The 23,172-nt window shown below is 48.2% G+C and overlaps 6 protein-coding genes across 11 annotated transcripts; 3 read left to right on the forward strand and 3 right to left on the reverse strand.

Moving 5' to 3' along the window:
* Positions 1-2,464: 2,464 nt before the first annotated feature.
* Positions 2,465-12,933, forward strand: LOC9649235 (protein arginine N-methyltransferase 1.6). The gene is made up of 15 exons (XM_002986239.2): positions 2,465-2,912; positions 2,962-3,169; positions 3,230-3,355; positions 3,412-3,567; positions 3,618-3,736; positions 3,801-3,865; positions 3,918-4,165; positions 4,219-4,437; positions 4,494-4,567; positions 4,628-4,721; positions 4,775-4,921; positions 4,956-5,036; positions 12,518-12,545; positions 12,608-12,761; positions 12,827-12,933. Exons 1-14 carry the CDS (start codon positions 2,716-2,718, stop codon positions 12,736-12,738), a joined length of 1,893 nt encoding a protein of 630 aa, XP_002986285.2. The 5' UTR covers positions 2,465-2,715; the 3' UTR covers positions 12,739-12,761; positions 12,827-12,933.
* On the reverse strand, positions 5,150-6,167 carry LOC9648705. Of its 3 annotated transcripts, none has more exons than XM_024660187.1 (3): positions 6,039-6,167; positions 5,659-5,982; positions 5,150-5,598 (listed from the first exon to the last, which is right to left on the reverse strand). In XM_024660187.1, the coding sequence occupies exons 1-3, from the start codon at positions 6,094-6,096 to the stop codon at positions 5,258-5,260; spliced, it is 723 nt and encodes a 240-aa protein (XP_024515955.1). In that variant the 5' UTR covers positions 6,097-6,167; the 3' UTR covers positions 5,150-5,257. The 3 variants fall into 3 exon arrangements, with proteins under 3 accessions (XP_024515955.1, XP_024515954.1, XP_002986366.1); XM_024660186.1 differs by having other exon boundaries at positions 5,150-5,610; XM_002986320.2 differs by having other exon boundaries at positions 5,150-5,982.
* LOC112340937 (protein arginine N-methyltransferase 1.6-like) lies at positions 10,191-11,183 on the forward strand. The gene is made up of 5 exons (XM_024660190.1): positions 10,191-10,408; positions 10,458-10,645; positions 10,706-10,831; positions 10,888-11,032; positions 11,094-11,183. Exons 1-5 carry the CDS (start codon positions 10,333-10,335, stop codon positions 11,108-11,110), a joined length of 552 nt encoding a protein of 183 aa, XP_024515958.1. The 5' UTR covers positions 10,191-10,332; the 3' UTR covers positions 11,111-11,183.
* Positions 11,098-12,350, forward strand: LOC9648706 (protein arginine N-methyltransferase 7). Of its 2 annotated transcripts, XM_024660188.1 has the most exons (7): positions 11,098-11,212; positions 11,290-11,341; positions 11,394-11,641; positions 11,695-11,913; positions 11,970-12,043; positions 12,104-12,197; positions 12,265-12,350. In XM_024660188.1, the coding sequence occupies exons 1-7, from the start codon at positions 11,210-11,212 to the stop codon at positions 12,277-12,279; spliced, it is 705 nt and encodes a 234-aa protein (XP_024515956.1). In that variant the 5' UTR covers positions 11,098-11,209; the 3' UTR covers positions 12,280-12,350. The 2 variants fall into 2 exon arrangements, with proteins under 2 accessions (XP_024515956.1, XP_024515957.1); XM_024660189.1 differs by lacking the exon at positions 12,265-12,350 and having other exon boundaries at positions 12,093-12,147.
* Positions 12,934-17,173: 4,240 nt separating the features above from the next.
* LOC9649237 lies at positions 17,174-18,191 on the reverse strand. Of its 3 annotated transcripts, none has more exons than XM_024660310.1 (3): positions 18,063-18,191; positions 17,683-18,006; positions 17,174-17,622 (listed from the first exon to the last, which is right to left on the reverse strand). In XM_024660310.1, exons 1-3 carry the CDS (start codon positions 18,118-18,120, stop codon positions 17,282-17,284), a joined length of 723 nt encoding a protein of 240 aa, XP_024516078.1. In that variant the 5' UTR covers positions 18,121-18,191; the 3' UTR covers positions 17,174-17,281. The 3 variants fall into 3 exon arrangements, with proteins under 3 accessions (XP_024516078.1, XP_024516077.1, XP_002986368.1); XM_024660309.1 differs by having other exon boundaries at positions 17,174-17,634; XM_002986322.2 differs by having other exon boundaries at positions 17,174-18,006.
* Positions 18,192-18,288: 97 nt separating this feature from the next.
* Positions 18,289-19,255, reverse strand: LOC9649238. Its single transcript, XM_024660236.1, has 3 exons — positions 19,127-19,255; positions 18,747-19,070; positions 18,289-18,686 (listed from the first exon to the last, which is right to left on the reverse strand). Exons 1-3 carry the CDS (start codon positions 19,182-19,184, stop codon positions 18,289-18,291), a joined length of 780 nt encoding a protein of 259 aa, XP_024516004.1. The 5' UTR covers positions 19,185-19,255.
* Between the last annotated feature and the right edge of the window lie 3,917 nt (positions 19,256-23,172).

Below are 23,172 nucleotides of genomic sequence, written 5' to 3' on the forward strand. Positions count from 1 at the left end.
AGCTGGTACTACACTTAGATGAACTGCATCAGAGGATACCAACAAAGTCACGCTAGGAGTAATATAATTGTTGATAATCTTGGAAGAAACCTCATAAAAATGTTAAACCATCAAAAGATAAATGTGCACTTGGATTATCACATAGTGTACCATTTTGTGTTCCGCATCCACATAATATTGGATTGTTGCAATGGAAATCATCTCCTGGTGCACTGCAACAAGCCACTTTATAAGTTTTAAATCCATATTGATCCATATTTCATAAGCTCAGTGCGTGCAGAGAACCAATCAAAATAGTATAGTTCAATATCATCGTTCTGATTTTTAATATCATTCACGATATCCAAAATAGCTTAATAATATTTGTAAGCTCAATAACATATTGCATACCCCCAATATCAACAAATTCTTGTAAATAGCCACGAGAACAATCTTGACGAGGAAGATTCATCACCAGAAAATGTTTGGCACCAGAATTATATAAATCCATAATACTAGATTTAATGCCAGCCACCACAGATGGAATTGATATTTTCCATATTGCATACCATAATTAGGATTATTACCAATATAATAAAGTGCTTTATCTTTATGAAGTTGTAATATTGTTTATGTCATAGAAAACCTGAAACTTGCGTAGATAAAACATGAGAACAGAAGTATTATAATACTAGTTGGACGAACAGTCACTCCAAATTCAGGCCCATAAAATAAGTTCCATTGTAAGTCAAGCTAGGACGCTCAAAATCTCCAAGCTTGAGAGAACAAGCTAAATAATCAATACAAATATATCCATCCCCTGTCGTTTTTTTCCAAGTGTCACTCAATATGGCAAATTTCCAGAGAGACTAAAAGCGCCAGCAGCAATTGCTTCAAGGTTGCGGTTGCCAGTATCAGAGAGTGAATCAGTAAAGCTAAAGATTGCTGAGGAACACAAGTGCCATTGAATTTTTTAGCATTATCACCACCTTTGAATCAAGGAGAATTGAAAAGAATGAACGGAAAGCCATGGAAAAAACAAAAAAGACTTGATGAAAACAATGACCTTATATACGCAAGAGTGTGGTGTCATTTTTATCTGAAATGTTGATATTTTTGTGGGAATAATCTTTAAAATATATTTTTCTTTCTATACTAGTAACATAGGATTAATTCTCTTGTTTTTCCCATGTCAGCCTTTCTACATTCCAAATGCTACAAAATGACCACTATCCGCTAGCTAGAAAAGTTACTTGTACGATGATGATCATGTCAGTGTTACCGGTTCATAAGTGTGGATAACAATACATATGCTCCTCCCTGCTCTGGATTCATCCTGAATACCATTTTTGCAGCACGGCCCCCGTTCTGTAAGACTCTATGGCTGGCCCAAGCAAGCTAGTCCACTCCAAAACATCTGGAAAATATGGCAGGTTTGCAATGGCCTCATTGAGATGCCCTGACCGGCCCAACAGATCCACAAAGCATCGATTGGCTCCATTCCATAGTCTGCTACCACTGAAGCAAAGGCACTACCTTCCTCGCCTCACATTTCCAGTATGGCTGCAAGCCACCAGACCCAAAACAAAGCACGTCAAGTCCGGGAGGTGTGTCTTTAGAGAACCAAACAGTTCCAATGCCTCAAATGAGCTAGGGCTACCAGCATCCCGGCATATGAAACCATGTCAGGCACGGGAATCAGGGCCAGCAGCTTCAAATCTCTGCCCAGATGCCCATTACCGGCATATGCTGTCAGCACAGTATTCCACGTGGCAGATTCGTGTTGGGGGAGACTTACAAACATTCTTATGGCCTTGGCCAGATGCCCATGCTGAGAATATGCCGAGAGCATTGTGTTGAAGGATAGGAGGCCTTGCTCTGGCACGGGGTTGAAGTGGTGCTGTATCTCCTCGATTCTGTACGCCACACTCTTGCTTTTCAAGAGCAGCATTGTGGTCCATGACACAAGATCCCTCTGTGGCATTTTCTCAAACACGCACGTTGACTGCTCTATGCAACTGTTGGCTGGCATATGCCGCAAGCATTGACAATGTCCCTAAAAACATGGTTGTTGTGCTTCTCTCTTCTAGGAAGTTTGTAGATTCCTCTACACGACCGGCACGGGCATACGCTGCCAGCATGCCATTCCACGTCGCCACATTCCGCAAAGGAATACTGCCAAACAGCTGCTGGGAGAGATCCAGCCGTCCATTCTCGGAGCAGCCATGTCTCTCTCCGGCATTTGCTCAAAGACCCCAACCGCAGCCTCTACCTCTCCACACTGGGCAGTGGGCATACACACTGATCTGATCATTGTTGTGTCGCTCACCTCGTTTCTAGCGGGCATTTCCTCGAACATCTTCACTCACTCTTGCATATGCCCAGTCCGGGCATATCCCGCCAAGAGCACATTCCAAGGCATGACGCTCTTGTGGGGCAAAGATTCTCTGGGCTTCCTCCAAAACCCCGTTCAGTACGTAGGCATTGAGCAGGAGACCCCAGGAGAAGGAATCTTTTCTGGGGAGCGAGTCAAACACGCGGCGGGCATTAGAGACAGTAGAGCACCTCCCGTACATCTGGATGAGCTTGTTGCAAAGGAAGATATCGCCGCTAGTGATGGATTGGATCCTGGAGTGAGCTTGGAGAGCTTGAGATGGAGTTGCACAGCATTGGATGAGCTCCAAGCACCCAGTCATTCTTTCATTCTTTGTGAGTTTAGGGTTTTAGAAGGAAGCAATGCTCCAGCAGCGGGTGAATGCGCTCACGGGGGAGAGCGAATGGATTCTCGTTGGCGATGGAGGCGACGGCGGCGATGCGAGCGATCCCCTGGCAGAGAGCTCGTATCTTGACATGCTGAATGATCGCGCCAGGAACAGGGCATTCTCTTCAGCAATCGCGAAGGTCGGCCGCCATGGCCATGTCCTGGACATTGGGTGAGGCTAGAGAGATCCTTCTTTCGTTTCCTGAGCTCGTTCTTGACAGTGCTGGCACTGGGCTCTTGTCGCTCATGGCTTGGCGGGCAATGGAAGAGCAGTGCCAGGTGACTGCTTGCGAATCTTTTCTTCCAATGTACAAGCTGGCTCGCAAAGTTTGCCGAGACAATGGGACGATGGGAGCGATCAAGCTGCTCCATATGGGCTCGGATGAGATCAAAGTCGGGGTGGACATCTCTAGCAAAGCCGATGCATTGGTACGCTAAGTCTGTACACATTCTTCTTCTTCGTTTCCTCTGGACTCTTTGTCTCTCCAGGTGTGTGAGATTTTAGACTCGGAGTTGCTTGGAGAAGGGATCATTCCAAGTCTAAGGAACGCTCATGAGCATTTACTCCGGCCTAATGCTGCCACAGTGCCATATCGAGCTACTGTGTATGCCCAGGTATATAGCAAAGTCTTTTTTCTTAGCTCAGTGTTGAGTTTACTTCTTTCTCTTAGCTAGTCGAGAGCGACTTTCTCTGGAGATTGCACGACCTTCAAGGGGTAGAAGACCAGCTGCAGGACGGATTGGCTTTCGCTCCCAATGATTTCTACTCTTACTTCAAGCACAGACAGCATGCGTTTCACGTTGATGAAATCCCCGGTATGAAGCTGGTAATTTAGTAGAGTTCTCTTACAAGTTACCAAAACCCGTGGCGCTGCAGCTTTCCGAGCCGTTTGAGGCCTTCGTTCTTGACTTCTATAGAGCTCCAGATGTGCGTGGAGAATTTAATCAAGCCGTGCATGTCAACTTCTCTGGGACTGCTCACGCAATAGTTTCATGGTACGAAACTTGCTCGGATTCGCTACTTCTTGGTTCGCTTTCTTCTCTGCTTGAACTTGACAAGGTGGGTGCTGCAGCTTGACAAAGATGGCCTGGTTTGCTACTCAACTGCTCCTCGTTGGATCAGAGGTTTGTTTTCCTGTTCGATTCTTTGAGTAACTCCGCAGATTTGTGTTCTCAGGGGCAAGCGAGTGGTGTGACCATTGGAAACAATGTGTGTGGTTTCTTCCTGGACAAGGTGTTTCGGTGGAGGAGCAGTCGGAGCTTCGCGTCGTAGTCAGCCATGATGAAGCGTCAGTGCGGTATGACATCAATGGTGGTGTATGCTGTAATAGTTCAGCGTCTGGTTTCGAGCTGAGCCTACAAAGGTGTCGCATGCTTGGTGACGGTAGCAGGCGTTCTATCATACAGTCTGCCATTCAGAAAGCTGTAAGTGTGTTTTGAATCTGTGAGTACGATTGTTTCTTTTTCTTTCTGTCCAGCTTGGAGAACGAGAACTTGGAAACTGTCTCATTCGGGATGACGGCCTGATGAGCGCCGTGTGTGCTCTATCTACAGCGCATGGATCCTGCCATGTGGCTGGCTTGTTTCCAGGCTGTAGAAGAGATGGCTTGAAGTACTTGGAGAGCGTCGCGAGCAAGCTGTCTATTATACACAAAGACGGCAAGCATCTCACTGGGGACGATTTCAAGGGGCATAAAGTATACAGTCTTGCAACTCCATTGGATATGGACGGGTTTCTTTCTTTTCGCGACAGGTGGATGTTCTTCTAGGGGAGCCTTATTACGCCACGTACGAGCATGCGTTGCCGTGGAAGCAGCTTCGGTTTTGGTTCGTTTTCGTTTCGTTTTCTAAAGAGTTGGAAGTTGTTTTAAAGCAGTGAGAATCCAGGTACGAGAGAACGACGCTAAGTCCGTTGCTATCAGAGAACCCTATTATAGTTCCCTGCTTTGGAATTCTCTATGGGATGGCTTGTCATCTTCCTGTAAGTTGATTATTTTCTCTGCAGTGACTTTGGTTTCATGTTGGCTAAATCAGGATTTGTGGCAAAGCCGCTGTCGCCTTGAAGAAGTCGATGGCTTTGATCACAGGTCATTGACAAAACCGTTTTCGCTGCTCGAGTTCAACATGCGTCAGGAAGAGTCTAAGTGGATTTGCAAAGGTTATTCAATTCTGTCCTCTTTGGTACCACTTAATGTTTTCTGCTACTTTTGCACAGGTTAGCGTTGTAAAGACTGGGCTCTGCCATGGAGTTGTCCTGTGGATGGACTGGGTGATGGATCCCGAGAACAAGGATTTGGTACTTAGCAATCCAACACACCTCAAATTGGGAACAAGCAAAGCTTTTGATTGCAAGGTATGCATACAATGCCTCTCTATAGTGGAGTCTCTGAAGTTTCTAGATCTATAGTAGATTTGAGAGCCTAGGATTGTTTACTTCAGTCTTGAGAACAATGGATTATAGCAAGCAGCCTTATTCATTCATAATAGTAATGCCCATAACTAGTTTCAGCAACTAGACTAGACAGGCAGAGCGATACCCCCTGCAGCGCAGAGATCAGCTCCGGTGTTGCGATCGTAGAGACTGCAGCCCTCTTTCATGTCCTCGCAGCTGCGGCGTGCATTCCTGCAAGACTGCAGGGTGGTGCCCTGAAAAGTTACAGACTTGGCACAAATGGACACTCTGGGCAGGCAAACGAGGGCGCAAACCCCCATGGGGTCTTCAGTAGGCAGGCAGGTGCTGTTTGCGGATGGATTCTCCAAGTAGATGCAACCGGATTTCCCGAAGCAGCAACCACAGTTATCTTTGGAGACCTCGGCATTGCAGACCTCCACAATCGAATCAAGCTTACACTTCCTTCCTGCCATGAGCTCTATCGGAGAGGGCTGAGCTTCCTGAACATAATGAACAAGGCGGTTACCTTGATCTGTGCCCTGCTGCTCCAGCCGCGGGATGGGGTCACCGTTAACGATGTTGTAGTAACCGCATCCAGGTTGTCGGGGTGGGAGTTTTCCCTTGAGCACCTTGATGCCTGATGTTGGGAATCCTGATGAAGGCAATGGGCATACGGCCAACTTCGGACCTTGGCACTCCCGGGTACAAGCCCTTGAATCACCGCCAATGCAAGTGACTTGTCCTGAACCAGGTTGCAGATAGACACAACCTTTCTTCAGACTACAGCAGTTGCTGCAATCGGTATAGGTGAGGTCACCATTGCAAACCTCGACGACACCACCTTGAGCAGCTGCAAGAACAGGAGTCCGAGTTAGAATCGAACATACAAGTGGAGATCTCTCTCACAGGATAACGAGGCCAACAGAAGAAGAACGAGCACGGGGAGATTGCCGCTTCCAGCCATACTTCTCTATTGCAGATCTGATGGGCTTTTGAAGTCCAGCATTGGTGCTTTAGAAATGTTCAAAACGTGTGTCCTTGACACAATGGATATCTTAATGCAGTAAGATAAGCCCTCTCACCACGGATGTGACGGGCGAGCTGAATGTCCTTTGGCAATGCCAAAGGACATCTAATGCCAAATTGGCATTAGATAGTGGCTTGCTTTGCGAAGATTCACCGGTAAAATGCGGGAACAATGCCCAGTCTCAGCACAAAAACAAATATCAGCTCCAGTGTTGCAAACGTAGAGATTGCAGCCCTTGATAGAATGAGCGGACCGAAGCTGGAGAGCCTAGGCCTGAAAAACGATCAGGCACGGTTGCAAGGGTGCAGGGTAACAAGTTGCATACGGTGGCAATTTATTTTGGAAAAATGCTCGTCTCGACCATTTTGATTTTTTATATTCATTTTCTGTTGTCACATATATTGTCTGTATTGAAAACATATATGCCACTAGCAACCCTTGTACCAGGGGTGCTACCCCGATCGATTTTTTGCTCTTAGGTAGGGAAAGCTGGATTACTCCTGTGTTGAGAGCTCATAAAATAGAGTAAATGGCAGCATCTGTTAGAACTAAGCTGAACATGCACACAACCAAGGCAGGTAGCTCACTGGTAGAGCACCTGGCACCGGTGTAGGAGGTCCTGCCTGTCCAGCCATTTTCCAACGGCATCCATCCCTCCAGCTGGCTGAAAGTTTGGATCCCAGGACCATTTTGCACTAACAATGCAAACTTTAATTGAACCAGGCCATGGGGAAGAGTCAACCATTGAACCCAAGCATGATCAATAACAAGGACTCGACGCAAAGAGTTTCTTCAATTCTCATATTGGTGTTGGTACAGTGGTTCACATTGAGTTGGTAGCTTCCCAGACAACTTGTTTGGTTGCTGCTAAAGTTCCTTGATGGAACACTGCCTTCAAACCTGTTGTTGGTCGCATTGGAGCTGAAATTTTTGGAAGGCTCACCCGAGAAGATGGCCTCCCAGTTTGTTGGAGTTTAACAGAAGTATGCTCGGAAAGCTGAGAGGAATGCTGCCTTGTAGGTGACTAATATCTGCCGAATCTCAGGAGAGCTGAACAAGCTAGAAGCAGTTAGAGAGTTCCTAATCCCTGCAAGCTGGAATAGTTGGTTTATGAATATCTATCAAATCCATCAAATCCAATGCACCTTCACTGAAAATGTCAACACAGTGAGCCATTTCCTCCAAACACAGTAGGTGTAATGGGACCAATGTCGTACTTGGCACTGTCCATAAACCATGGCTACAACAAAATAGCAATCGTTGGCATTGCTTTGGCTTGTACATGTGATCTGAAATATGTCCTGCCAGCCCACGAGAGAACGAGCTTTTTAAATGCTTGAAAACGTTTACTGTTTGGAACGTACATAGGATGAAGTTATCGCCTCTGACGGTGAATCCAAAGCCCTCTCTCCAGATTGTCGCGAGTTTTACAAGTTCCCAGCAAGACACAACCTCACTGGCTGGACGAATCCAGAGCATGGCCCGTGGTGATTCGGCCTCTTTTGTTTTGCGTGGTTTACTCCCAAAGCCGGAGATCAACTTTCATGCTGGGATGCTGGCCGGTGTAACCTTGGGGACGGTGTCTGGTGACGAGTTATTGCAGGGGCCGAGCCTGACCGAATCAACTGGTAAGCTAGAAGTTTTTTTCGTATTTACGTATTCGCTGACTGATACTTTATTCCAGCGGCTTCGACATGGTCCGTAGCCAACGCCACGGCATTTGGACAGTGGATACAGAGCAGAGGCTCCATCTCTCCCGTTGCATCCGGCTACGTCATCTCCGGCCCGACCACAGCTCTACGAGCCGAGGTTGTTCATGTTTCCATGGAGGAGGAATGGCCGAGGACGCTCCAGAACGGTCTCGTAGCACACTTCGGCTCCTCCAAGGCTCGAGACAGGAGATGCAAGGGATGCGTCTGGGTGGGAATGGCTTGTGTGACAACGCCGGTAGTAGCAGCAGTGTGGGCACAGGAAAGCCAGGGAGCAGCAGCGGCATCAAGCTGCAAATCCGCTACGTTCTAGAGCAACTTGGAGCGGAATTTTATGGCCTCTCGTGGCTGACCATCAGTCCCATGTATCTCCACCGGCATCCAGTGCTGCCTTACCACTGCGGCGTAGTGCTGCGGCTGGAGAAGCTACTGGATTACCCGGAGGCACCACCACCGCCGCCGCCGCCGCCGCCGTTATGATTATGTACATACGATGTTTAAAACGACAGTATAAATATACGTATTCTTATTAAGCAAAGGGAAGATTAAAAAAAAAAGAGTTTAGCCTTTGTTCATTAACCATCTCTTCTTTGTTGAGCATACAATGGCGGACTCAAGGGGCTCTTTTCCAGACGTATCACGCTAAACCGGTTAAAGACCGATCGATGCTTAACCTCACAACAATGCACAGCCATATTTCTTGCTGATATCGGTTCTAAGCCAAGGCGCATTGGCCAATGTCGCATTGCTGGATTCCTACCACTTTCGATGAAACTGCATTCTCTCTCGATCAGCCAAAACACCAAGCTATCTTTTAAAATAAAATAATAGAAATTATAAGAACTAAATTTCAGAGGATACCCAACAAAGTCACGCTAGGAGTAATATAATTGTTGATAATCTTGGAAGAAACCTCATAAAAATGTTAAACCATCAAAAGATAAATGTGCACTTGGATTATCACATAGTGTACCATTTTGTGTTCCGCATCCACATAATATTGGATTGTTGCAATGGAAATCATCTCCTGGTGCACTGCAACAAGCCACTTTATAAGTTTTAAATCCATATTGATCCATATTTCATAAGCTCAGTGCGTGCAGAGAACCAATCAAAATAGTATAGTTCAATATCATCGTTCTGATTTTTAATATCATTCACGATATCCAAAATAGCTTAATAATATTTGTAAGCTCAATAACATAGTCTGCTACCACTGAAGCAAAGGCACTACCTTCCTCGCCTCACATTTCCAGTATGGCTGCAAGCCACCAGACCCAAAACAAAGCACGTCAAGTCCGGGAGGTGGAGTGTCTTTAGAGAACCAAACAGTTCCAATGCCTCAAATGAGCTAGGGCTACCAGCATCCCGGCATATGAAACCATGTCAGGCACGGGAATCAGGGCCAGCAGCTTCAAATCTCTGCCCAGATGCCCATTACCGGCATATGCTGTCAGCACAGTATTCCACGTGGCAGATTCGTGTTGGGGGAGACTTACAAACATTCTTATGGCCTTGGTCAGATGCCCATGCTGAGAATATGCCGAGAGCATTGTGTTGAAGGATAGGAGGCCTTGCTCTGGCACGGGGTTGAAGTTGTGCTGTATCTCCTCGATTCCGTACGCCACACTTGCTTTTCAAGAGCAGCATTGTGGTCCATGACACAAGATCCCTCTGTGGCATTTTCTCAAACACGCACGTTGACTGCTCTATGCAACTGTGACTGGCATATGCCGCAAACATTGAGTTCCAGGAGACAATGTCCCTAAAAACATGGTTGTTGTGCATGAAACCAGGCTTCTTTCTGGCATCTCTTCTAGGAAGTTTGTAGATTCCTCTACACGACCGGCACGGGCATACGCTGCCAGCATGCCATTCCACGTCGCCACATCAAAGGAATACTGCCAAACAGCTGCTGGGAGAGATCCAGCCGTCCATTCTCGGAGCATGCCGCAGACTCGAACATCTTGACGCACTCTTGCATATGCCCAGTCCGGGCATATCCCGCCAAGGGCACATTCCAAGGCATGACGCTCTTGTGGGGCAAAGATTCTCTGGGCTTCCTCCAAAACCCCGTTCAGTACGTAGGCATTGAGCAGGAGATCCCAGGAGAAGGAATCTTTTCTGGGGAGCGAGTCAAACACGCGGCGGGCATTAGAGACAGTAGAGCACCTCCCGTACATCTGGATGAGCTTGTTGCAAAGGAAGATATCGCCGCTAGTGATGGATTGGATCCTGGAGTGAGCTTGGAGAGCTTGAGATGGAGTTGCACAGCATTGGATGAGCTCCAAGCACCCAGTCATTCTTTCATTCTTTGTGAGTTTAGGGTTTTAGAAGGAAGCAATGCTCCAGCAGCGGGTGAATGCGCTCACGGGGGAGAGCGAATGGATTCTCGTTGGCGATGGAGGCGACGGCGGCGATGCGAGCGATCCCCTGGCAGAGAGCTCGTATCTTGACATGCTGAATGATCGCGCCAGGAACAGGGCATTCTCTTCAGCAATCGCGAAGGTCGGCCGCCATGGCCATGTCCTGGACATTGGGTGAGGCTAGAGAGATCCTTCTTTCGTTTCCTGAGCTCGTTCTTGACAGTGCTCATGGCTTGGCGGGCAATGGAAGAGCAGTGCCAGGTGACTGCTTGCGAATCTTTTCTTCCAATGTACAAGCTGGCTCGCAAAGTTTGCCGAGACAATGGGACGATGGGAGCGATCAAGCTGCTCCATATGCGCTCGGATGAGATCAAAGTCGGGGTGGACATCTCTAGCAAAGCCGATGCATTGGTACGCTAAGTCTGTACACATTCTTCTTCTTCGTTTCCTCTGGACTCTTTGTCTCTCCAGGTGTGTGAGATTTTAGACTCGGAGTTGCTTGGAGAAGGGATCATTCCAAGTCCAAGGCACGCTCATGAGCATTTACTCCGGCCTAATGCTGCCACAGTGCCATATCGAGCTACTGTGTATGCCCAGGTATATAGCAAAGTCTTTTTTCTTAGCTCAGTGTTGAGTTTACTTCTTTCTCTTAGCTAGTCGAGAGCGACTTTCTCTGGAGATTGCACGACCTTCAAGGGGTAGAAGACCAGCTGCAGGACGGATTGGCTTTCGCTCCCAATGATTTCTACTCTTACTTCAAGCACAGACAGCATGCGTTTCACGTTGATGAAATCCCCGGTATGAAGCTGGTAATTTAGTAGAGTTCTCTTACAAGTTACCAAAACCCGTGGCGCTGCAGCTTTCCGAGCCGTTTGAGGCCTTCGTTCTTGACTTCTATAGAGCTCCAGATGTGCGTGGAGAATTTAATCAAGCCGTGCATGTCAACTTCTCTGGGACTGCTCACGCAATAGTTTCATGGTACGAAACTTGCTCGGATTCGCTACTTCTTGGTTCGCTTTCTTCTCTGCTTGAACTTGACAAGGTGGGTGCTGCAGCTTGACAAAGATGGCCTGGTTTGCTACTCAACTGCTCCTCGTTGGATCAGAGGTTTGTTTTCCTGTTCGATTCTTTGAGTAACTCCGCAGATTTGTGTTCTCAGGGGCAAGCGAGTGGTGTGACCATTGGAAACAATGTGTGTGGTTTCTTCCTGGACAAGGTGTTTCGGTGGAGGAGCAGTCGGAGCTTCGCGTCGTAGTCAGCCATGATGAAGCGTCAGTGCGGTATGACATCAATGGTGGTGTATGCTGTAATAGTTCAGCGTCTGGTTTCGAGCTGAGCCTACAAAGGTGTCGCATGCTTGGTGACGGTAGCAGGCGTTCTATCATACAGTCTGCCATTCAGAAAGCTGTAAGTGTGTTTTGAATCTGTGAGTACGATTGTTTCTTTTTCTTTCTGTCCAGCTTGGAGAACGAGAATTTGGAAACTGTCTCATTCGGGATGACGGCCTGATGAGCGCCGTGTGTGCTCTATCTACAGCGCATGGATCCTGCCATGTGGCTGGCTTGTTTCCAGGCTGTAGAAGAGATGGCTTGAAGTACTTGGAGAGCGTCGCGAGCAAGCTGTCTATTATACACAAAGACGTCAAGCATCTCACTGGGGACGATTTCAAGGGGCATAAAGTATACAGTCTTGCAACTCCATTGGATATTGACGGGTTTCTTTCTTTTCGCGACAGGTGGATGTTCTTCTAGGGGACCCTTATTACGCCACGTACGAGCATGCGTTGCCGTGGAAGCAGCTTCGGTTTTGGTTCGTTTTCGTTTCGTTTTCTAAAGAGTTGGAAGTTGTTTTAAAGCAGTGAGAATCCAGGTACGAGAGAACGACGCTAAGTCCGTTGCTATCAGAGAACCCTATTATAGTTCCCTGCTTTGGAATTCTCTATGGGATGGCTTGTCATCTTCCTGTAAGTTGATTATTTTCTCTGCAGTGACTTTGGTTTCATGTTGGCTAAATCAGGATTTGTGGCAAAGCCGCTGTCGCCTTGAAGAAGTCGATGGCTTTGATCACAGGTCATTGACAAAACCGTTTTCGCTGCTCGAGTTCAACATGCGTGAGGAATTCAAGAGTCTAAGTGGATTTGCAAAGGTTATTCAATTCTGTCCTCTTTGGTACCACTTAATGTTTTCTGCTACTTTTGCACAGGTTAGCGTTGTAAAGACTGGGCTCTGCCATGGAGTTGTCCTGTGGATGGACTGGGTGATGGATCCCGAGAACAAGGATTTGGTACTTTCAACGGGACTTTTAAATCCAAGTGAGTAAGATTCTCTCCATCTCATCTCAAGGAGTTTCGTTTTACGTCTAGGCTGGAAGCAGGGCGTCAAGCTTTTCCGAAAGCCACTGCAAGCCACGGAGACTTTAGAGCTCAACGCGTCCTTCGATTCACAGACTGGAGAGATCAGCATCACTCGCGTGGTCTGAAGCCACAAACTCTTCTTTGCATTTAGGAAAACTTTTAAACCAACATCAGGTAAATTCCAAACATATAGTTCCTATCTCTTGTGCTTCAAGTTCTTTGTTTGTTCGTCCTTGAAGTGTTGTTGAGCCTGAAGTAACCAGCGTCATACCGGATGCTCTTGATGTACGGTAACTTCCGCCACCTCGCAGTTGCTGAATTATACACCACCAAAATCTTGTTCTCTTCCTGTTGCTTTTCATCAAGTCCTTCCTCGTTTGGCATTTTCTCTCCTCTTGCTCCGGAGCCATGCTCTTCTCTCCAGGCTGGTCTTCCTCCCACTCCTCTTCGTCTTCCTCGTCATCGTCATCGTCATAAGGCAGAGCTCCAGCACCACCACTCGATCCACAACATTACACGCCCGGAATCCATATCCGCTCCCATCGCCCAAAAACTTCTTGGGCACATCCACGATCCAGCACTTTGTCGGCCCGAGAATGGCTGCGCTGCGATCAAAGTGCCAGAAGTCGAGAATCTTGCGCCGCACAGCACAAACTGGTGGTGGTCACTGTCGTCAACCAGAGGCCACTCGATCCCTTTCTGGGAGAAGAAGGAGCCGGCATCCACTTGCCCGACTCCCAGACGCCGCGCAGCGCGTCGTGATCCCGGCACGACTCGACGACGCTCACGTCCGACTCCTTCCATGCGCTGTTAGCTCCGCGAGTCGAAAGCTTGGACCTGGACGATGCTCTGGAGGAGATTTTGCTGCTGCATGGCGGACACCATGTGACCGTAGCGGAGATAATCACTCGATTGCTGGCCTAAGTTCATGGAGTAGCGAACGATCTTGAAGTCCCCACTCGAAGAACACGCAGCGCCAGCAGTAGCCGTTTCACCACGTGCCACGTGTTGGTTACCCCAGCGAACCAGGCCCTTTTGAGCGGCGCGACATTGTCAACCGGAAAGGTGGCGGCCCAAGAGTTATGGCACGATGACTTTATCTTAGAAAAGGTAGATTTAGATATGGAATGTTCTAAACTCAAACTTGTGTTTTTTTTAGGCTCTGCCTCTTTTTGGGCTGCCGCCCATCGCCGCTACATTTGCTGCCGCTGAGGTTGTGCTGCGCCTTCGTCATCTCGATTTCATCGCTGCTGCATTTGTTGCCGCTCTCGATAGCCGTCTTGGGGTCCTCGTGCTGCGCCCTCTCCATGGCCTTCTTGAGGTCCTCGTGCTGCGCCCTCGTCATCTCGATTGCGCGCAGGTCGTCGCCCGCTTCGTCGCCGGGTAACTCCAACTTGTGCGCTCTCCCCTTCTGCAGCAGCTCCTGGATCTCGAACACCTGCATGCAGCGGCGGACGGTGATCAGTGCCACGATTGGCAGCAGCGCTGCGATGGAAATCCACGCCAGGAGGAGGGATTTGGACTTGTAGGTGGATTCTCCCTGAATAACCGCGAGCACCTGGAGACCACGCTGCGTGATCTGGACTTGGTCGGCGTGGAGTCCCCAGGTCACGAACTTCGCCTGCCTCTGCATTTCTGTGCCCATCATGGCGATGACAGCCGAGTAGGAGACGATGGCCAGCAGCAAGTTGGCGATCAACAGCAGTGCGGTCTTGAGGTAGCGGGTTTTCCTTCTCAAGTTTTTTGAACGAAGGCGACTTAGCTGTGAATTTGTGAGTGGCTTTGTAGTAGCCACCACGGCGATGAAAGTGCTGGGAAGAGCGATGGCTGCCACCCAGAAATCCGTGGCGGCTCCTTGTTCCAGGTTGAGAGCCGAGCTGTGAGCTTGGATGTACAGGTTCTTGAGCTTCAAGGATACCGACCTCGGAATCTATGGTATCATTGAAAGATGGGATGAAATCGGTGCCTGCCAGGCACATATCTCTCGCTGCTGGCACCACACAGTCGGTAAGGCCTTGGACATTGTTTATTTCTGAAAAGTTTGTGTCGTTCCTCCAGGATGCCGGAGGTGGATATAATCGGTGGAACAGCGATAGCACGTCTGTTCGGTTCCCATTGCCTTGGACACACAGGTAGCCTTCGCCATCGGCGCTAGAGTTTGAGCATGCAACAAAGTTTCCCGTCGAGCCAGACGCTAAAACAGGTGTGTGTACTTGTTGCTCGCATTTGCTGATATTGTCTTCCTCTCCTAGAAAATTTAGTGGCTGCTCCATTCCCAAAACCCGGCAGTATTGCTTGCTACTTGTGCTGTTGAATTTGTCGTCCATTTGATAGCGCGTCAGAAGCTTTCTTCACGACAGCTTTTATGCCCAGTATTGTCTCGGCCTGCACCCTCTGGGCCTGCACCCTCCAGGCCTGCCCCGCGGTTGAAAAATCTCTGGACGCCATCTGTTTATCTCCGACACTTCCCGTCGCATCTATCATCTGTTTCGTTCCGGAACTTCCCACCAGCGTTTTATGTCTGGAACTTCCCGTCTCATCTATCACCGATTTAACTCCGGAACTTCCCGTCGCATCTTCATCTTCATCTCCGTACATTAAATTACGTCTAGCGCTGGTTTTACTGTCAGTCCTCGTCTTGTTTGAGCAGGAGATAAGTGTGCCATCTTGAAAGCTTTTGATTTTCACATCCGAGCTGTTGAGCAACTTGACTTGGCGGCTGTTGCTGGAGAGCTCGAGAATTCTTGCTGTTAAAGAGTTGCTAACTGTCTGGCTAAACTTATCTTCTCCATTCTCTTTAGAGGTTCCTATGGACTCGGAGACCTCCCAGACTGTTCTAAACGCTGGCTTCTCCCCGATCGTAGTGAGTATGACTGGAGCCACACTGTCGCAAGCCTTACTGTCATCTTTGTTGCTGTCGCCAACACACAAGTAAGCCAGGATCCATACTGTGACACGCATCGTTCCCAGGCTCTTGATGTGGTCGACGGACTGGTACTCTGCAATGGCTGCTCCCCTCGTGCCTAACAGACCCTTCTTCTGCCTGATCTCCGATTTAGCCCGATCCGTCAGATTTTGGTCTTCGTGCCCAAAATCGCAGCGTGACTGGTTGTGTACAGCGCCAACCATGTACCGGAGAAAGGCCTCGGGACGCCTGTCCTGGAGGGGGAGGAACTGCCACCATACCTGTTTGTGGAGGGAGTCGCCGCTCATTCTCAGGATCGCCGTGGAGCTGTCCACCTCCGACAGATCGCCTTGCTGCACAGAAATCAGTGCGTGTCCATGGCACGAGAAGAGAACAAGAATGCAGGCCGAGAACACAAGCAACTTCATCTGCGGTGTAAGGCTACGCAGAGAACCCATGGCTCGGTGTCTCAATTATAAAAGCAAAGTTACAAAGAACTTTGAATATTTTAAGTGGTTTGTGGGGGATATGGAATGAGAAGATGCTTTCACACTGAGATTGAGACTGCAAATGCTTTCACACTGTTCCCAGGGATGGACGTGGTTAAGTTCCTGGCATTATAGAAATCTCATGAAAACAAAGTTAAAACAACTTTGAATGTTTTCATTCATCATAAATTGTTTATATGGTTTACTAGTGCCCGCCACGAAGCATGAGATGAGACTACAGATGCTTTCACGGATGGACGTGGTTAAGTTCCTGGCATATGAAAATCTTATAAAAGAAAAGTTACAAACAACTTTGAATATTTTCAGTGGGCATACGGAAAGACAAGATGCTTTCACCCTGTTCCCAGGCTGCTTGAAGGGATGGACGTGGTTAAGTTCCTGACGCATTGTTCTTGTTCTAGAAAAAATGTATTCGACTCTTTTGTACTATGGCTGATTGATTGGACCATAATTCAATACAAGACAGCCTATTGTCATTCACACTTTAATGTTTTGACAAACACATGGACTTGGGTGATTTGTAAATTTTTGCAGTGGGTGAAGTTGGGTGAACTTGATCCACTAGAAGTTGGGTGAAGTGAATTTGGGTGGTGAAGTTCACCATTGCACTTACAAGCATCAAGTCTCAAGGTTCTCTTTCACGCTGGTGTTGTTCTTCCACAGGAAGTATAGGTTCTTCGACACTAGCAAATTCTAGCCCACATCTTCTCCAACACAATCCTCTACTCCAATTATGTCAGGAGGAGCCAGAGGAAGTGGACTTCCACAATGATGAAGTATTTTATGCTTAACAGGTTTAGTGATCCAGATGCACACTTGCAAACTTTCTTTATTTCTAAGATAAATAATGAGAATTCAGATGTGGAGCGGTTGTGGTTACAACAGAGGATGGAGCAGCCGAGTGGCTAGGCATAGTAGAACAAAACACCATTCACAGATTGACCAACCCTAAGAGTGGCTTTTCTCAATCGCCAGCTCCTCTAGTCATATTAAGTATTATTGTCAAGGATTGCCATTAGAGATAGAATCTCACATGAAAATTCAGAATCCAGCGCCTTTGGAGGAAGCAATCCAACACACCTCAAATTGGGAACAAGCAAAGCTTTTGATTGCAAGGTATGCATACAATGCCTCTCTATAGTGGAGTCTCTGAAGTTTCTAGATCTATAGTAGATTTGAGAGCCTAGGATTGTTTACTTCAGTCTTGAGAACAATGGATTATAGCAAGCAGCCTTATTCATTCATAATAGTAATGCCCATAACTAGTTTCAGCAACTAGACTAGACAGGCAGAGCGATACCCCCTGCAGCGCAGAGATCAGCTCCGGTGTTGCGATCGTAGAGACTGCAGCCCTCTTTCATGTCCTCGCAGCTGCGGCGTGCATTCCTGCAAGACTGCAGGGTGGTGCCCTGAAAAGTTACAGACTTGGCACAAATGGACACTCTGGGCAGGCAAACGAGGGCGCAAACCCCCATGGGGTCTTCAGTAGGCAGGCAGGTGCTGTTTGCGGATGGATTCTCCAAGTAGATGCAACCGGATTTCCCGAAGCAGCAACCACAGTTATCTTTGGAGACCTCGGCATTGCAGACCTCCACAATCGAATCAAGCTTACACTTCCTTCCTGCCATGAGCTCTATCGGAGAGGGCTGAGCTTCCTGAACATAATGAACAAGGCGGTTACCTTGATCTGTGCCCTGCTGCTCCAGCCGCGGGATGGGGTCACCGTTAACGATGTTGTAGTAACCGCATCCAGGTTGTCGGGGTGGGAGTTTTCCCTTGAGCACCTTGATGCCTGATGTTGGGAATCCTGATGAAGGCAATGGGCATACGGCCAACTTCGGACCTTGGCACTCCCGGGTACAAGCCCTTGAATCACCGCCAATGCAAGTGACTTGTCCTGAACCAGGTTGCAGATAGACACAACCTTTCTTCAGACTACAGCAGTTGCTGCAATCGGTATAGGTGAGGTCACCATTGCAAACCTCGACGACACCACCTTGAGCAGCTGCAAGAACAGGAGTCCGAGTTAGAATCGAACATACAAGTGGAGATCTCTCTCACAGGATAACGAGGCCAACAGAAGAAGAACGAGCACGGGGAGATTGCCGCTTCCAGCCATACTTCTCTATTGCAGATCTGATGGGCTTTTGAAGTCCAGCATTGGTGCTTTAGAAATGTTCAAAACGTGTGTCCTTGACACAATGGATATCTTAATGCAGTAAGATAAGCCCTCTCACCACGGATGTGACGGGCGAGCTGAATGTCCTTTGGCAATGCCAAAGGACATCTAATGCCAAATTGGCATTAGATAGTGGCTTGCTTTGCGAAGATTCACCGGTAAAATGCGGGAACAATGCCCAGTCTCAGCACAAAAACAAATATCAGCTCCAGTGTTGCAAACGTAGAGATTGCAGCCCTCTTTCATGTCCTCGCAGCTGCGGCGTGCATTCCTGCAAGACTGCAGGGTGGTGCCCTGAAAAGTTACAGACTTGGCACAAATGGACACTCTGGGCAGGCAAACGAGGGCGCAAACCCCCATGGGGTCTTCAGTAGGCAGGCAGGTGCTGTTTGCGGATGGATTCTCCAAGTAGATGCAACCGGATTTCCCGAAGCAGCAACCACAGTTATCTTTGGAGACCTCGGCATTGCAGACCTCCACAATCGAATCAAGCTTACACTTCCTTCCTGCCATGAGCTCTATCGGAGAGGGCTGAGCTTCCTGAACATAATGAACAAGGCGGTTACCTTGATCTGTGCCCTGCTGCTCCAGCCGCGGGATGGGGTCACCGTTAACGATGTTGTAGTAACCGCATCCAGGTTGTCGGGGTGGGAGTTTTCCCTTGAGCACCTTGATGCCTGATGTTGGGAATCCTGATGAAGGCAATGGGCATACGGCCAACTTCGGACCTTGGCACTCCCGGGTACAAGCCCTTGAATCACCGCCAATGCAAGTGACTTGTCCTGAACCAGGTTGCAGATAGACACAACCTTTCTTCAGACTACAGCAGTTGCTGCAATCGGTATAGGTGAGGTCACCATTGCAAACCTCGACGACACCACCTTGAGCAGCTGCAAGAACAGGAGTCCGAGTTAGAATCGAACATACAAGTGGAGATCTCTCTCACAGGATAACGAGGCCAACAGAAGAAGAACGAGCACGGGGAGATTGCCGCTTCCAGCCATACTTCTCTATTGCAGATCTGATGGGCTTTTGAAGTCCAGCATTGGTGCTTTAGAAATGTTCAAAACGTGTGTCCTTGACACAATGGATATCTTAATGCAGTAAGATAAGCCCTCTCACCACGGATGTGACGGGCGAGCTGAATGTCCTTTGGCAATGCCAAAGGACATCTAATGCCAAATTGGCATTAGATAGTGGCTTGCTTTGCGAAGATTCACCGGTAAAATGCGGGAACAATGCCCAGTCTCAGCACAAAAACAAATATCAGCTCCAGTGTTGCAAACGTAGAGATTGCAGCCCTTGATAGAATGAGCGGACCGAAGCTGGAGAGCCTAGGCCTGAAAAACGATCAGGCACGGTTGCAAGGGTGCAGGGTAACAAGTTGCATACGGTGGCAATTTATTTTGGAAAAATGCTCGTCTCGACCATTTTGATTTTTTATATTCATTTTCTGTTGTCACATATATTGTCTGTATTGAAAACATATATGCCACTAGCAACCCTTGTACCAGGGGTGCTACCCCGATCGATTTTTTGCTCTTAGGTAGGGAAAGCTGGATTACTCCTGTGTTGAGAGCTCATAAAATAGAGTAAATGGCAGCATCTGTTAGAACTAAGCTGAACATGCACACAACCAAGGCAGGTAGCTCACTGGTAGAGCACCTGGCACCGGTGTAGGAGGTCCTGCCTGTCCAGCCATTTTCCAACGGCATCCATCCCTCCAGCTGGCTGAAAGTTTGGATCCCAGGACCATTTTGCACTAACAATGCAAACTTTAATTGAACCAGGCCATGGGGAAGAGTCAACCATTGAACCCAATCATGATCAATAACAAGGACTCGACGCAAAGAGTTTCTTCAATTCTCATATTGGTGTTGGTATAGTGGTTCACATTGAGTTGGTAGCTTCCCAGACAACTTGTTTGGTTGCTGCTAAAGTTCCTTGATGGAACACTGCCTTCAAACCTGTTGTTGGTCGCATTGGAGCTGAAATTTTTGGAAGGCTCACCCGAGAAGATGGCCTCCCAGTTTGTTGGAGTTTAACAGAAGTATGCTCGGAAAGCTGAGAGGAATGCTGCCTTGTAGGTGACTAATATCTGTCGAATCTCAGGAGAGCTGAACAAGCTAGAAGCAGTTAGAGAGTTCCTAATCCCTGCAAGCTGGAATAGTTGGTTTATGAATATCTATCAAATCCATCAAATCCAATGCACCTTCACTGAAAATGTCAACACAGTGAGCCATTTCCTCCAAACACAGTAGGTGTAATGGGACCAATGTCGTACTTGGCACTGTCCATAAACCATGGCTACAACAAAATAGCAATCGTTGGCATTGCTTTGGCTTGTACATGTGATCTGAAATATGTCCTGCCAGCCCACGAGAGAACGAGCTTTTTAAATGCTTGAAAACGTTTACTGTTTGGAACGTACATAGGATGAAGTTATCGCCTCTGACGGTGAATCCAAAGCCCTCTCTCCAGATTGTCGCGAGTTTTACAAGTTCCCAGCAAGACACAACCTCACTGGCTGGACGAATCCAGAGCATGGCCCGTGGTGATTCGGCCTCTTTTGTTTTGCGTGGTTTACTCCCAAAGCCGGAGATCAACTTTCATGCTGGGATGCTGGCCGGTGTAACCTTGGGGACGGTGTCTGGTGACGAGTTATTGCAGGGGCCGAGCCTGACCGAATCAACTGGTAAGCTAGAAGTTTTTTTCGTATTTACGTATTCGCTGACTGATACTTTATTCCAGCGGCTTCGACATGGTCCGTAGCCAACGCCACGGCATTTGGACAGTGGATACAGAGCAGAGGCTCCATCTCTCCCGTTGCATCCGGCTACGTCATCTCCGGCCCGACCACAGCTCTACGAGCCGAGGTTGTTCATGTTTCCATGGAGGAGGAATGGCCGAGGACGCTCCAGAACGGTCTCGTAGCACACTTCGGCTCCTCCAAGGCTCGAGACAGGAGATGCAAGGGATGCGTCTGGGTGGGAATGGCTTGTGTGACAACGCCGGTAGTAGCAGCAGTGTGGGCACAGGGAAGCCAGGGAGCAGCAGCGGCATCAAGCTGCAAATCCGCTACGTTCTAGAGCAACTTGGAGCGGAATTTTATGGCCTCTCGTGGCTGACCATCAGTCCCATGTATCTCCACCGGCATCCAGTGCTGCCTTACCACTGCGGCGTAGTGCTGCGGCTGGAGAAGCTACTGTATTACCCGAAGGCACCACCGCCGCCGCCGCCGCCGCCGCCGTTATGATTATGTACATACGATGTTTAAAACGACAGTATAAATATACGTATTCTTATTAAGCAAAGGGAAGATTAAAAAAAAAGAGTTTAGCCTTTGTTCGTTAACCATCTCTTCTTTGTTGAGCATACAATTGCGGACTCAAGGGGCTCTTTTCCAGACGTATCACGCTAAACCAGTTAAAGACCGATTGATGCTTAACCTCACAGCAATGCACAGCCGGGACACAGGGTGGAGTGCCCAAGACGATGGGCTTACTCAAAAGGAAGTACCATTGGCCAGATATGGTTAAGGACGTCCAAGACTATGTAAAGACATGTCCAACATGTCAGCAGGTAAAAGCCGTGACTAAGGCTAGTGGGGGCTTGTTGCAAAGCATCCGAATTCCAGATCGCCCGTGGAAATGTCTTACGATGGACTTCATCACGGGACTCCCCCCAAGCGAGGGGTTTGATGCGATATTTGTGGTGGTGGATCGATTTTCGAAAATGGCACACTTCATACCCACCACAACGGAGGTGGATGCGGAAGGTGTGGCAAAGCTGTTCTTCGAACAAGTGGTTCGAGTGCGGGGAAGACCGGAAGAGATCATCTCAGATCGAGATAAGATCTTCACCAGTAGGTTCTGGAAGACTCTCCTAGAACAGTATCACACCAAGTTGAAATTTAGCACAGCCTATCACCCACAGACAGGTATGGGGTATTGAGTCAAGTTGTTGGCACTAACACTTCTTGACAGACGGACAAACGGAAAGGGTGAATAGGCAACTGGAGGATTATTTGCGATGCTATGTCTCGGGAGACCAGACTGATTGGGTAAGTCATTTGGGACTTGCAGAAATGTGTTATAACAACTCACCACATTCGAGTATCGGGGTGAGTCCATGGGAAGTCATCAATGGGCGAGCTATTGAAGGTCCTGTGGAACTCGGCGTGGCCGAGTATCATGGAGAGTTGCCCGCAGTGGAGGCATTCACGGCGGAAAGACTCCGCATTTGGAATCTAGTGAGGGATTCCTTGGAACGGGCTCAACAAAGGCAAACCAAATACGCGAACCAGAAGCGTCGGGATGTAGAGTTCCAAGCTGGGGAGAAGGTGTGGCTGAACACCAAGAACCTCAGACTACCAAGTGGGATCAGCCGAAAGTTGACCCAAAGGTAAAGATGCATGTATTCCTGTAAATGAATTGATCTTGAGTTCCTTAAGCAGGTTCGCGGGGCTTTACGAGATTGAGGCACGAATCGGTAAAGTGGCTTACCGACTCCGACTTCCTCGAGAGATGGGGAAGATGCACCCAGTGTTCCACGTGAACTTACTCAAGCCGTACTTTGAGGATCCGCTTCGCAAGGACCAAGTGAGACCTTTACCTGAGGTTATCCAAGGGGAAGAGGAATACGAAGTCGAGGCCATCCTCAATGCGCGCAAGAGCAAGTAACAAGGACGCGAGGTGAGAGAGTTCCATGTGAAGTGGAAAGGATTTCCACACTGCGAAGCAACATGGGAACCGGAGATCTAGTGGAGGAATTTCTGCAAGGCAGAACTCTATGTACTTATGCAAAATTCAATTAAAAATATCAATTTGCAAAGTTGAGCAAGTGGCATATGTTGGGACCCGAAGGCGCGCCAAAGGTAAGCTAATTAGCATAGGTTGGATAGGTCGACCAGGCGTAGGGCACTACGCCCGACTCCCCGCGGGGATGTCGAATTCGTAGACGTATTCTACGGAGGTTGGGTTTGAGTCCCAA

The sequence above is a fragment of the Selaginella moellendorffii genome, unplaced genomic scaffold (genome assembly GCF_000143415.4).
Source record: "Selaginella moellendorffii unplaced genomic scaffold, v1.0 SELMOscaffold_73, whole genome shotgun sequence".
NCBI lineage: Eukaryota > Viridiplantae > Streptophyta > Lycopodiopsida > Selaginellales > Selaginellaceae > Selaginella > Selaginella moellendorffii.